Source organism: Carcharhinus amblyrhynchos, chromosome 12 (assembly GCF_965287045.1).
Source record: "Carcharhinus amblyrhynchos chromosome 12, sCarAmb.v2.hapA, whole genome shotgun sequence".
NCBI lineage: Eukaryota > Metazoa > Chordata > Chondrichthyes > Carcharhiniformes > Carcharhinidae > Carcharhinus > Carcharhinus amblyrhynchos.
The window spans coordinates 3,091,871-3,105,960 of record NC_137335.1 but is presented as its reverse complement, the minus strand read 5'-3'; the positions used below and the strand labels follow the sequence as shown (position 1 = coordinate 3,105,960).

The following is a 14,090-nucleotide window of genomic DNA, read 5'->3' as shown; positions in this document are numbered from 1 at the left end:
ATGCGTGGGTTGGATTGATTGGCCAAGATAAATTACCCCTTAGTGTCAGGGGGTTTAGCTAGAGTAAATCCACAGGGTTATGGGAAAAGGGTCTGGATAGGATTGTGGTCGGTGCAGACTCGATGGGCTGAATAGCCTTCTTCTGCACTGTATGATTCTATGATTTTATGAATGATTCATTGGTCATCACCAAGACAGTATCTATACTGCTATCTCACATTGCTACTTTATCAACTCCATCCACGCAGCAGTGTCAGGGTAACTCAGAAGGCAAGATTCTCGTCAGATTCCTGAATGTGTTAAGGTTAAGTTGGCATGTAACCACCTGGAGGACATAACTTCACACGCTTCCTTTGCCCTGACCCTTAGCTCAGTTCAAACTAGCTTTAGAAATTCAGAGTTAGACCTCTTAGTCACTCAACACAGAGAGAGTAGCATTGTTTTTCCTTGGAATAGAGGAGACTGAAGAGAAACATGTTAATGGGTAAACTAGTTCTACGGGTGGCATGGTGGCACAGTAGTTAGCACTGCTACCTCACAGTGCTTGAAACCCTGGTTCAATTCCAGGCTCGGGTCACTATCTGTGTGGAGTTTGCACATTCTCCCCACGTCTGCGTGGGTTTTCTCGGATGCTCCAGTTTCCTCCCACAGTCCAACGATCTGTGGGTTTGGTTGATTGGCCATGCTAAATTAACCCTAGTGTCAGGGGGATTAGCAGGGTAAAATGTGGGGTTATGGGAATAGGGCCTGGGTGGGTTTGTGGTCAGTGCAGACCCGATGGGCCAAATGGCCTCTTTCTGCACTGTAGGGATTCGATGGATTTTATGATTCTATGCTGGTCAAACTCGCACAAGCATTAAAACCGTAACCATCACAGTGCAGCTGTGCATGCATGTGTGTGGCATATCTCCCTCTGGACTGGCAGGCACTGACCCCAAGCTACAGCTAACCCCAGTCTAGCCTGGCTTGCTGTGTTCCATGATCTAGTGTAATTACAACTTTGGGACCTAAAGGGGCCAGTGCAGAATAGCCCATTCACTGCATCCAACACAACACTGTGTTGTGTAGAGTACCTATTCTACACAACCCAGAGGCAATCTGATGTTTCTGACTTCCTACGCTAACAATTTTGGGATGACTAATCTGTAATTTCCAGGTTCTTTTCTATTCTTCGTGTCAAAACATATTCTTTTCTTAACGTCTCACGTCAGTCATTTTTCTGGCATTTCAGGTTGAAACTCACTGCCAAGTTCTGGGCACTGCTTTGGGAATTGATGCAAGATTACCCAACTGACGTCAGTTTGGAAACATTAAAGAGAAGTGTGAATGGCGGTGTTCCAAATGAGGAACAGCATATCCTAATTCCTGCTAATCCCTTGTTCCTGCTAAGCGGAACTTATTTAACATACTTTTCATTCTATTTGCTCTTTGTGAACCTTAACATCAATAACCTGGAAAACTGGTAAGATGAAGTAATAGAGCAGAGAGAGAGAGAGAGAGAAAGAGGCCATTCAGTCCCTTGTGCCTGCACTGGTTTTTTGAAAGAGCTTTCCAATTAATCCCATTCCACTCTTCTTTCTCCACATTTCCCCCTTCAGCCATTTATCCAATTTCCTTTCGAAGATTGCGATTGAAACCCCTTGGGGCGGCTTGGTGGTACAGTGGTTAGCACTGCTGTCTCACAGTGCCAGGGACCCAGTTTTGATTCCCGGCTTGGGTCACTGTCTGTGTGGAGTCCACACATTCTCCCCATGTCTGCATGGGTTTCCTCCGGGTGTTCTGGTTTCCTCCCACAGTCCAAAGATGGGCGGGTTAGCTGGATTGTCCACGCTAAATTCTCCCTCAGTGTACCTGAATAGGCACTAGAGTGTGGCGACTAGGGGATTTTCACAGTCACTTCATTGCAATGTTAACGTGAGCTTACTTGTGACACTAATAAATAAACTTTACTTGTCAGGAAATGCCTTACACATCACAATGACCCAAACAATTCTCATTTCACCTCCAGTTTTTTTGCCAAACATCTGAAATATGTGTCCTCTGATTACCAACTTTCCCTGTTACCCTATCCAAATCCTCCATAATAAATAGTAACAAGCAATTTAATTTAGTCAGAATTACATTACAATCTCAATAATATTATATGGAGTGTCTGCTTTGTTTTTTTAATTCACTTGTGACTGAGTTTAAGTGAATGTTCTCCGTCTCCTCATCCTTATGATACTGAATATGGGAACAAGAGTGTGAGAAGAACATGGGGAGGGGGGAACGTAGTGATAAATAGAAGAGATGCAAGAACTGGAGAGCGAGGAACAGAGGATTAAGGAGAAAGAGAGAGGGAGGTAGCAGAAAGGAAGAGATGAAGGAGATCCAATAGGAAAAAGAAATAGATTTGAACACCCCTATCAAGTGTCCGCTTCATTTTCCATTGTTGGTCTTGACGCTGGCTGAAAAAGATTTATTCCATTTTCTTTTGCAACCGTAAGGGATCAAAATACTTTGGGTCCAATCCTAACTGAGCTCTCTCACTGGGAGGGGAACACATGGAATCAAGTCAAACATTGATACTACAACCAGTTCAACTGAGGTGATTTACCCCCACCCCCCCAGCCAGTTAGGAAGCTGTTGGGATTGGGCCCAAAGTTATTTTTTTTTTGCACCCCACCCGATTGAACTTTCTACTAAAGTCAACAAGTAATATTGGGGCAGGTGCAAAACTAAACACTCCATCCCATTCTATTGAGTGTCTTTAAGACAGAGATAGATAGGTTCAAAAAATCAAGGATTACGGGGAGAAGGCAGAAGAATGGGGATGGGGACCATATCAGCCGTAATTGAATGGCAGAGCCAGACTGGATGGGCCAAATGGCCTAATTCCTGTATATTACGGTCTTATGGTCTGTGCACGCGCTAGGATATAATCATCGCCTCTGAGTCCACAATTCATCATTTAATTGGAACAAAGATTAATTAACAGATGTGGTGGAAATGGAATTAATGGCAAGGTTGGTTTTTACACTATAAAACATTCCGCCACTTCTATCCAATATAAGTTAATTAAACTGCTGCAACAGTGTGACGGCCAGTTTAGACCTTGTTAAACCGACACTTAAAATGTGACAGCGACACTTCAAGTTTAAAGAACCCATCGCACTTTATTTTCTTTCAGGCCCAGTGGTAGAGTGGAGAGGCAACTGTTTATAATATCCTTTTCTCTTGGTTATATTTTTGACTACATATTTCTGTTCCTAAGCAGAATGTTGATGACATCATTTAATAAAGGGCCAGAAGTGTCCGGGAGCTTGAATTAACACACAGTTGAAGCGAGACCAGACACTGAAGCACCCTGGGTTAATGACAGTATCCACTGAAGATAATTCCGTTTCCTCACACACATCAAGCTTAACGCCAGAGACTGCTCCAAGCTATTTCCCTGATGACGCCTTTGCCAATCAGTGTTTAAACAGGATGATAATATCTGGACAGTAATTCTATTGACCGAACAGAAAAAAAACAAGTTCAGAACGTGACCATTTTCCAAGGTGGGGGGGGGGGTGCCTTCAGCCTAATTATTTCCTTATAGATGTCTTTGTTGAAATCTAATTAAATTTACCTTACGTACACACATTCGGAGGACAATAAAATCAAAGCAGTCACTGGATTATCTACGGGGAATATTTTTTCTCCCCAGCTAATCCAAGGGGGAGCTCCATCGGCAGCAAGGTGTGTTGTCTTCTTGCAGCTCATTAGCTGTAATTAGCCAGAGGCTTCAGTGTTGTCTGTACGTAAACACAATCAAACTACCTACCAGTTGTTCACTTGTAAAATTGTAAGCCCCGTGTCTTGAGCCAGTTGTTTCTTCTGTTCTTCTGATGGATAAGGGTGCTGAAAGATGGCAAACCAAAGAGGCACAAGTTAGGACGAGACAATCAGCGAAAAGAACTTTATAAAGGCAACCGCGAAAATGCAATAAGTTGGAATATGTTCATTAATTAACACAAGTAAGCTGAGGTACCGTAGTCTCCTAAGCATTAGTGGGATCTGAAATCATCTAATTAATGGCAGCAAATGGGAAGCCAATTATAAAGTTAACTGAAGTGTGGAAACAGCTACATTAATTAAGATGCTGGCTGTACCTGCTCACTCAAGTTTATTAGAGAACGAGACAGGCAATTTCGCAGAGGACCATAAAAATTAATTAGTATATGCTTCCCATTTATCCTTCGGGTGTGTGATATTATAAAATTCTAATTTTTGTTAAACAACCACCCAAACTTTCCTGGGAATCTCAAGTACATTCACTGGAATTTTTCTGATGATACCATGTCAAAAGTTTTCAAATAATAACAGATTTGACCCCATTGTCACATAATAAAACCAGAGCAGATGACCAGAAACGGAACTGGACCCAGCCAGATCAACACTGTGGTTACAAGAACAGGTCAGAGGCTGGAAATTCTGTGGTGAGTAACTCGCCTCCTGACTCCCCAAAGCATGTCCATCATCTACAAGTTAAGAAGTTACAGCACCAGGCTAAAGTTCAACGGGTTCATTTGGAATCACGAGCTTTCAGAGCACTGTTCCTTCATCAGATGAGTTTAATACTATCCTTCATCAGGATATTATTAAACTAGAAAGAGTGCAGAAAAGATTCACTGGGATGCTACCAGGACTTGATGGTTTGAGTTATAAGGAGAGGCTGGATAGACTGGGATTTTTTTCTCTGGGGCATAAGGAGGCTGAGGGGTGATCTTATAGAGGTCTATAAAATAATGAGGGTCATAGATCAGCTAGATAGTCAATATCTTTTCCCAAAGGTAGGGGAGTCTAAAACTAGAGGGCATAGGTTTAAGGTGAGAGGGTAGAGATCCAAAAGTGTCCAGAGAGGCAATTTTTTTCCGCACAGAGGGTGGTGAGTGTCTGAAACAAGCTGTCAGAGGTAGTAGTACAGTCTTTTAAAAAGCATTTAGATAGTTACATGGGTAAGATGGGTATAGAGGAATATGGGGCAAATGTGGGCAATTGGGATTAACTTAGGAGTTTAAAAAAAAGAGTGGCATGGACAAGTTGGGCCGAAGGGCCTGTTGCCATGCTGTAAACCTCTATGACTCTATGAAATGCATGGGAACATCACCACCTGCAAGATCCCCTCCAAACCACACACCATCCTGACGTGGAAATGTGATGTGGAGATTGCCGGCATTGGACTGGGGTAAGCACAGTAAGAAGTCTCACAACATTAGGTTAACAACAGGTTTATTTGATAGTAAACCCACTAGCTTTCGGGGTTGGCCCCTTTGTCAGGTTGGAAATATATAGCCGTTCACTCACTGTCACGAGGTCAACATCCTGCAGTTCCCTCTCTAACAGCATTATCTACACCACAGGGACGGCAACAGTTCAAAAAGGCAACTCACCGCTCACCTTCTCAAGGGCAATTTGGGATGGGCAATAAGTGCTGGACTCATCAACAATGCTCACATTCTCTGAACCATTAACAAATAGTTTTGAATGCAGTTTAATGCAATACTGACCATCGTTAGAATGACAGTTGGAATCATAGAATCCCTACAGTGCAGAAGGAGGCCATTTCATCCAAGAGTCTGCATCAACCATAATCCCAGCTATGCCCTATCCCTATAACCCCATGCATTTACCCTAGCTAGTCTCCCTGACACTAAGGAGCAATTTAGCATGGCCAATTTAGCTAACCCGCACATCTTTGGCCTGTGTGAGGAAACCAGAGCACCCGGAGGAAACCCATGCAGACACGGGGAGAACGTGCAAACTCCACACAGACAGTGCCCCAAGCTGGGAACCGAATCTGGGTCCCAGGCCAGGAATACGGTGGCACAGTGGTTAGTCACCTGAGCAGATGTGTATTTCATTTGAAGTGGTGAAAAGTCACTTCACTGTTTTATCGTAAATATAAAGTGAAAATAATAACATTTTCTGCCTTCCTTCAGAACGGGAGTGAAAAGTATTTCTACCACAAAAACATGTGGCACGGTGGTTAGCACTGCTGCCTCACAGTGCCAGGGACCCGGGTTCAATTCTGACCTTGGGTCACTGTCTGTGTGGAGTCTGCACATTCTCCCCATGTCTGCAAGGGTTGGCTTCAGGTGCTCCAGGTTCCTCCCACAGTCTGAAAGACGTGCCGGTTAGGTGCACTGGCTGTGCTAAATTCTCCCTCGGTGTACCTGAGCAGGCGCCAGAGTGTGGCGACTAGGGGATTTTCACAGTAACTTCATTGCAGTGTTAATGTGAGCCTACTTGTGACACTAATAAATAATTAATTAAATTAAGTTCTCAGTTCACTAAAACAAACATTCAAAAAAGCATTCCTGCTGTGCATTTCTTATTTTGGTTTGAATAATTGATGTGATCTTTTTCATGGTTTCTCGAATAGGAGAAGACAGCATAGCTGCCACGCTGCACCACCAGCCTCAGAATAGTAGATGTAGAAATTATTGTATACCCTCAGACGCAAGTAATACTGTGAGCTGCACATCATGGGCAGTGAGTTCACCAAGGCGGTGTCCTGGGGTATATGCATTAGGACTTACTTCAATCTCTGCTCCCAGCCTGATTAATTCTTAATGTCTTTGAGAATGCGAGCGTAAAGCCCACGCTCTCATTCATTAGAAAAATTCTGCTTAATGAGCTACCAGGGAACCATTCAAACCACAGCTTTGCAGTGGGCTCAAGTTATACTGCAGCCTGCGCACAAGGGAGTTGGGCACCACTCCTATCCCTGCATCAAACCTCAATCTGCATAGACATTGAATGGAAATTTGCACGTGCCAACAGCTTTAAGAGACAATGGCTGGAACTCCACCATCTTGCCTGGCGCAGGCGAGGATCCGACAACAAAAATCTCCATTGATCTCGGGCGGGAATTTCTGATCTGCCCAAGCGAGGCCCTAATGTGTGCAATGTTCGCAATCATGAGATTACCATGAGTGAAACACAGGCGTTTGCTGTTTTATCTTGCGAAAGATTCACTACTTAACATTCCTTTCAGTTACATGCAAATGTCACAAGGATACAAATGTTGTACCTGTGGCAGTTGCCAGATTTGGAAGCTGGTTCCGCTTCCACATTCTACCCTCTATAAACCCGAGGTCAACCAAAACTTTTGCAGCCCTGTGTCTTAACTCTCGCTCATCATGTCCTCCCTTGCTGAAACCTGCCGGCTCCCAGTCAGAAGAAGCATCAAATTTAAAATGATCATCCCTGTTTGCAGATGTCCTTGTGGCTTCGGCCCCTCCCTATCTCCACAGCTCGCCAAGATTTCTGCTCTCCTCTAATTCTGCTCTCTTCAGCTTCTGCAATTTTAATCACTCTATCATTCGCGGCTGTGCCTGGATCCTAAGCTCTGGAATTCCCTTCTCTAAATCTCCCGTCTTCTCCTTCATCTTTAAAACCTACTTCCTTGACCAAGTTTGCCTCAACATTTCCTCTCGTGGCTCTGTGGCAAATTTTGAATCAGAACACTCTTACAAAGGATTGTAAGTCTTTGGAACTCTCTTTCTCTCAAGGCAGTGGAAGCAAAGTCTTTAAATGATGTTTAAGGTGGAGGTGAATAGATTCTTGATTAACAAGGAGTGGGGGGGGGGAGGGCAAAAGGTTGTTGAGGGTAGGCAGGAGGTTACAATCAGATCGGCCATGATCATACTGAATAGCAGAGCAGGCTCCAGGGGCTAAGTGGCCCCTTAATTTGTATCTTTGTATATTCAAACAGGGAAGGTGATGGCCTAGTGGTATTACCACTATCCAGAAACTCAGCTAATATTCTGGGGACCCAAGTTCGAATCCCACATGGCAGCTGGTGGAATTTGAATTCAATAAAAATATCTGGAATTAAAAATCTACTGATGGCCATGAAACCATTGTTGATTGTCAGGAAACCCATCCAGTTCACTAATGCCCCTTAGGGAAGGAAATCTGCCATCCTTACCTTGTCTGGCTGACATATCATAGAATCCCTACAGTGCAGAAAGAGGCCATTTGGCCCATTGAGTCCACTCTGACTACAATCCCACCCAAGCCCTCTCTTCTTATCCCTGGATATTTACCCGCTAATCCCTCTAACCTACACATCTCAGGACACTAAGGAGCAATTTTAGCATGGCCAATCAACCTAATCCGCACATCTTTGGACTGTGGGAGGAAACCAGAGGAAATCCGCGCAGACACGAGGAGGATGTGCAAACTCCATACAGACAGTGACCCAAGCCGGGAATCAAACCCAGGACCCTGGAGCTGTGAAGCAGCAGTGCTAACCACTGTGCTACCGTGCCGCCCATGACTCCAGAGCCTCAGCAATGTGGTTGTCTCTCAATTGCCTTTGAGAGGATGGGATTGGCAATAAATGCTGGCCAGCCAGCAATATCCATGTCCCACGAATGAATGTTTGTTGTTAATGGCAGGTAGATTAGTGAATTCTTTGTACTTCATCCATCTGAACTGCTTGCTCAGCTACAGAATATTGGAAATCCAAAGTCTGGAAAGACCAATTGTTTGGAACTTTTTTTGATTAGACCCACCAACCTGCCACTTGGTGATGCAATAAATAGAGAAAGCATGGGCTGATTTGCCACAGAGACCATTGAACAGGAAAACACAGCACGAGGTTACATCAATATCCAATTTCCCTCTCTGTCTCGGACTTCTTGTGTGGATCCCTCTCTCTCTCTCTCTCTCTCTTTCTGTCAATCCATTTCTCATATCTCTGTTTCAGTTTGTCTTTCACCTTTGTTTTCCCTTTCAGTCTATTTCCCCTCTCTCTCTCTCTCTTGATTTCTCTCTGTGGCTGTTTATGTGTCTCTCCCTTTCTCTCCCCCTTCCCCTCCTCTTGCAGTAGTGTTTCTGGTTGGGACCCAAGCATTCTCAGAATGCAGTCTGCTTTTTTTTTTAAAAAGAACCTCACCAAGACAACTAAGAAAACGTAAGCACGATAAGCTGACAATATCGGAAAAGATGGAAACCATAAAGAAACGAGATATAAAGGTGCTTCAGTGGAAAGATTGTGCGAGATGTATGAAGTGGGTGTCTCAACAGTTTCTGGCACCGAGAAGCAGCTTGTAAACATGGGAGATAGTACTCGGAAAAGGAAGACAATGTTTTGTGACTCTTTTACGTTCCAGATAAATATTTTTCTCTACAGTGTTCATATCTGTGGTCAGGGATTCTTATGTCATTCTATAATCTAAAATATTCCAAAATCCAGAAATGACTCGGTCCCAAGCATCCTGGCTTGGGGAGGTTACAGGACAGGAGACTTTGTCTCGTTTGAGAGGGTTAACTTGACAATACTAAAGTAAATCCTGCTGGTTGAAGGCCAGTCAATGGTGTTAGCACTGAATGAGACAATTTAAAGTCATGAGATTCACACAGAGCACTGGAATAACACAAATTTACAGCCTTGGATAGTTTTCTTTTTGCCATCCCACAGACTTGAGCGCACAACTGAAGATGACACTTCAGTATCGGAGCGAGGGAGGATACTGTATACTGTGTACACACTGCACTGGGAGATTGGGGTGCCAGCGTAATGGCGCCCCCTATAACTCAGCAGTCGGCTTCCCAGAGAGATTAGGCTCAACCCCCTTCCCCTTTGGGTGAAAATCATATCTGAGCTCTTTTTTTCCCTAAGTGCCGTACAATTGTATCTGGGAGCTCACCCAAAAATAAAATTGGAGTGATTCTCTCCCATTTTCCCACTCATTTGGCACATAGAATTTGTTTAACATCTCTGCCATTTCCTTATTCCCCATTATACTTCCTCCTGTCTCTGCCTCTCAGGAACAAACGTTTCCTTTTGTTAATCTCTTTCTTTTCACATAACTATACAAGCTTTCACAATCTTGTTGATGTTACTTGCTGGTTTGGTCTCGATCAACTCTCTTGCCCCTTCAATTTCTTTGCTTATCCTTTGTTAAATTCTAGAACGTTTCAGCTTCCCCTCTCCACCCCTGCCTGTTTCCTCAGAAGAAACCCTTCAAAATGCAGCTAATGAAACAACAAAACTTAGTTCAAATTATAAACCAAAGAAAGGGTTTAATTAAAAAAAAGTCCAAACTTGGGGCCTCACCCTGGGCCACTCCAAGCTTCCCACAATTCTACATAGTTCCTTATTTATAGTGAGAAAGTTGGTCAGCTGACTATTACATCACTCTGGTTCCATGTTTCATTGGGTCAGCTGATCCTTACATCTTGTTCCCATTGGTCACATTATGCCCAATACAAATTTGTTACTGATTACATTCTAATACTATTAGCACAGTAAAACGACCCTCCCTTTGTGACACCCTAGCCCACTTTACAATCACCCCAACACCTCACCCCCAACATACCTTTCCTCACAGCAAGAGTCACACCATTTGCTTCCTTTCATCTCACTGTCCAAGGCCCCAAACACTGAGAATCCCTACAGTGTAGGAGGAGGCCATTCGGCCCATTGAGTCTGCATCCTCTCTCTGACAGAGCATCTTACCCAAGCCCAAACCTGCTCCCATCCTATCCCCATAACCCCATTAATCCGCCTAACCTGCATATCTTGGGATACCAAGGGGCAATTTAGCATGGCTAATCTGCCTAACTTACACATCTTGGGATACCAAGGGGCAATTTAGCATAGCTAATCCACCTAACCTACACATTTTTGGACTCCTTCCAGGTAGAACAGTCACAGATTTGTACTTTTTTCAATTAAGTCGACTGTATTCGCTATCCACAATCCGGTTTCCCTATATTGGGACAGCCAAACTCGGACTGGGTGACTGCTTTGCAGAATCCCTTCTCCGGGGACCTGTTTTTTTGCCACGTGCCAATCTGAATCTTGCTTGTGATCGTTTTTGTTTTCAGACACACTTGTCCCTTATTCTACCATTTACACTCATTTCAAACAGATGATTTGGGTGGGATTTTCCATAGGGGCACGATCAATCCAACTAACCTGCACATGTTTGGAGTGTGAGAGGAAGCCAGAGGAAACGCATGGAGAAGAACACACAAACTCCACAGAGACAGTGACCAAGACTGGAATTGAACCCAGGTTCCTGGCGCTGTAAAGCAGCAATGCTAATCACTGTGCCACCCATAGTACGGTTTCAAAGCACTTCATTCGCTGTGAAGCATTTTAGGTCACTTTGAGAATGGCAGTAAATAAATGAAACTTTAAAAAAAATTTAACTTAAGTTATGATGCATCCTTGGAGCAGCACGATGGCACAGTGGTTAGCACTGCTGACTCACAACGCCAGAGACTGGGTTCAATTCCTGGCTTGGGTCACTGTCTGTGTGGAGTCGATATGTTCTCCCCATGTCTGCGTGGGTTTCCTCCGAGTGGTCTGGTTTCCTTCCACAGTCTGAAAGACGTGCCAGTTAGGGTGGATTAGCTGTGCTAAATGCTCCCTCAGTGTACTCGAACAGGCACTGGAGTATGGCAAGTAGGGGATTTTCACAGTAACTTCATTGCAGTGTTAATGTAAGCCTACTTATGGCACTAATAAATAAACTTTACCTTTACTTTTAAGCTACATTGACCATGAAACTATCAATTGTCATAAAAACTCATGTGTTCACTAATGTCCTTTAGGGAAGGAAATTTGCCGTCCTTACCCTGATCTGGGCTACCTGTGATTCCAGAGCCACAGGAATGTGGTTGACCCTTAATTGATTTGATTTGATTTATTATTGTGACATGTTACAACATACAGTGAAAAGTACTGTTTTTTGCGTGCTATACAGACAGAATATAGAGAAGGCAATGAGAGAGTACAGAATGTAGTGTTACAGTCATAGCTAGAGTGTAGAGAAAGATTAACTTCATGCAAGGTAAATCCATTCAAAAATCTGACAGCAGCAGGGAGGAAGCTGTGCTTGAGTCAATTGGTACGTGACCTCAGACTTTTGTATCTTTTTCTTGACGGAAGAAGGTGGAAGAGAGAATGTCTGGGGTGCGTGGGGGTCCTTAATTATGCTGGCTGCTTTGCCGAGGCAGCGGAGAGTGTAGACAGAGTCAATGGATGGGAGGCTGGTTTGTGTGATGGATTGCCCTCTGCAATGGCTGAGTGAGACACTCAGTTCAAGGACAACTGGGGATGGGCAACAGGTGTTGGTCAACCAGCAATGCCCATGTCCCATGAAAGAATAAAAAATAAACCCTTTGACATATCATGCCTCCGATAGAAAATGCAATGTTAGTCATTTCCTCTCCTAATATAGAAATCAAACAATAACTATCCAATTATATCTCTTCATCACCAAGCTCTGAAGGACAGAATTACAATGAAAATCTAAAGTACTTTCTGAAGCTTTCTAGTTTCTTGAGTAAGTGGTTAGATACAACAATTAATTCCAGTGCACTGTTTTTTCACATTTCCATTACCTCATGTAGCTACAGATTGCAGGATTTGGAGAGTTTCCTGTTTCTTGTAAAAATAACATTGTGTTTATTGTAACTTTATCAAGGTCTTTTCCAAGTGTATAACACACAGCGTTTTTATATATCCCAAAGATCCCCTTTATAATCATTCTGAGCTATGATCTAACACAGCTAGACAGTGCAATGATCTTCTGAGTTCAAGAAAACCTTGCATTTATGTTTTTCTGCAATTGTTGTTAAAGAATTCCAGATCAACACAGTAAAACCATTTTATTGTGCCAACTGGCAAACTGAGTCTTCATTAAACGGCTAAGCAGTCACCCCTTGCTGTGTTAGCAGAATCTGCCCTGTGGTCCAACACTGTAAAACCTATTACACTGCGAACATTATCACCACAATGGCAGCATTAAAATTAAACTCAGCATTGTGCCCAACTTGAACTGGTGCCTAAACAGCACCAGCAATTCGACTTTACTGATTACTGTCGCATCTTTTGTACCTCCCAGGGATGATTCAGAGGTAAATTTTTAAAGTTTATTTACTAGTGTCACAAGCAAGCTCATGTTAACACTGCAATGAAATTACTGTCAAAATCCCCTAGCGTCACACTCCAACACCTGTTCGGGTACACCGAGGAAGAATTTAGCACGGCCAATGCACCTTAACCACACGTCTTTCGAATTGTGGGAGGAAACCAGAGCATCCAGAGAAAACCCACACAGACACAGCAAACTCTGCACAGACAGTAACCTAAGCCAGGAATCGAACCCGGGCACTGTGAGGCAGCAATGCTAACCACTGTGCCGCCCCTGCAGGTCATAGAATCATTATAGAATCCTTACGTTGCAGAAGGAGGCCATTCAGCCCATCAAGTCTACACTGGCAACAATCCCACCCAGGCCCTATCCCCATAACCTCACATATTTACCCTGCTAACCCCTCTAACAAAAGCATCCTGGGATACTAATGGGCAATTTAACATGGCCAATCAACCTAACCCGCACAACTTTGAACTGTGGGAGGAAACCGGAGCTTGGCGGAAACCCACGCAGACACAGGGAGAACGTGCAAACTCCACACAGACAGTGACCCAAGCTGGGAATCGAACCCGGGTCCCTGCAGCTGTGAAGCAGCAGTGCTAACCACTGTGCCACTGTGCACCCCTACAGGTAACCACTGTATCTCAAAACAATGTGACACAAATCTTTGAAGTCCCAAAAAGGTGACATTATTTCAGGAGATACGTTGGAATGTCTATCAGGAAAATGAGAGCTTTGTTATAAAAATCAAATCGGCACATTTTGCAAAAAATGTCCCAAGTATGGAGATGGACAGCTAATAGCTGGACGGTTAAGATCCAGACCCTTTCAATGGAGTTCTAAAAAGAATTGATAGGACAAATCAGAAATAGTCCTCCACCCAAAATCTGCCTTATTGTCTGTTCCAAGGTCAAATTCTCTGCCCTTCGTTTTCAAAAGTAGACAAAACCTCCTTGTTTAATACTTAATCATTGTCCCCAAATCTGTTACTTTTCATGTGATTTGGTTTTTAGATAATCACTATGAACCGAGTCTAATATGATGTGCTAAATCTTAATTGATACACTGCCTCCAGCTATTGGGCTTCAAGAATTGTGTCTCTGGTCTGAAATGGAAAGTATTTGGTGGTTCTTTTCAAAAAGGCAGGATTGGTCGACAGTT

General features: G+C 43.5%; 1 protein-coding gene across 4 annotated transcripts in view; it reads right to left on the bottom strand.

Moving 5' to 3' along the window:
• LOC145350738 (homeobox protein Meis1) overlaps positions 1 to 14,090 on the bottom strand; it is a 227,484-nt gene that overhangs the window by 93,283 nt on the left and 120,111 nt on the right. For all 4 annotated transcript variants that reach the window (XM_080199986.1, XM_080199984.1, XM_080199987.1 and 1 more), the window contains one exon: positions 3,809 to 3,885. In XM_080199986.1, the coding sequence (XP_080056112.1) occupies positions 3,809 to 3,885 (77 nt within the window). The remainder of the gene's footprint in view (positions 1 to 3,808; positions 3,886 to 14,090) is intronic.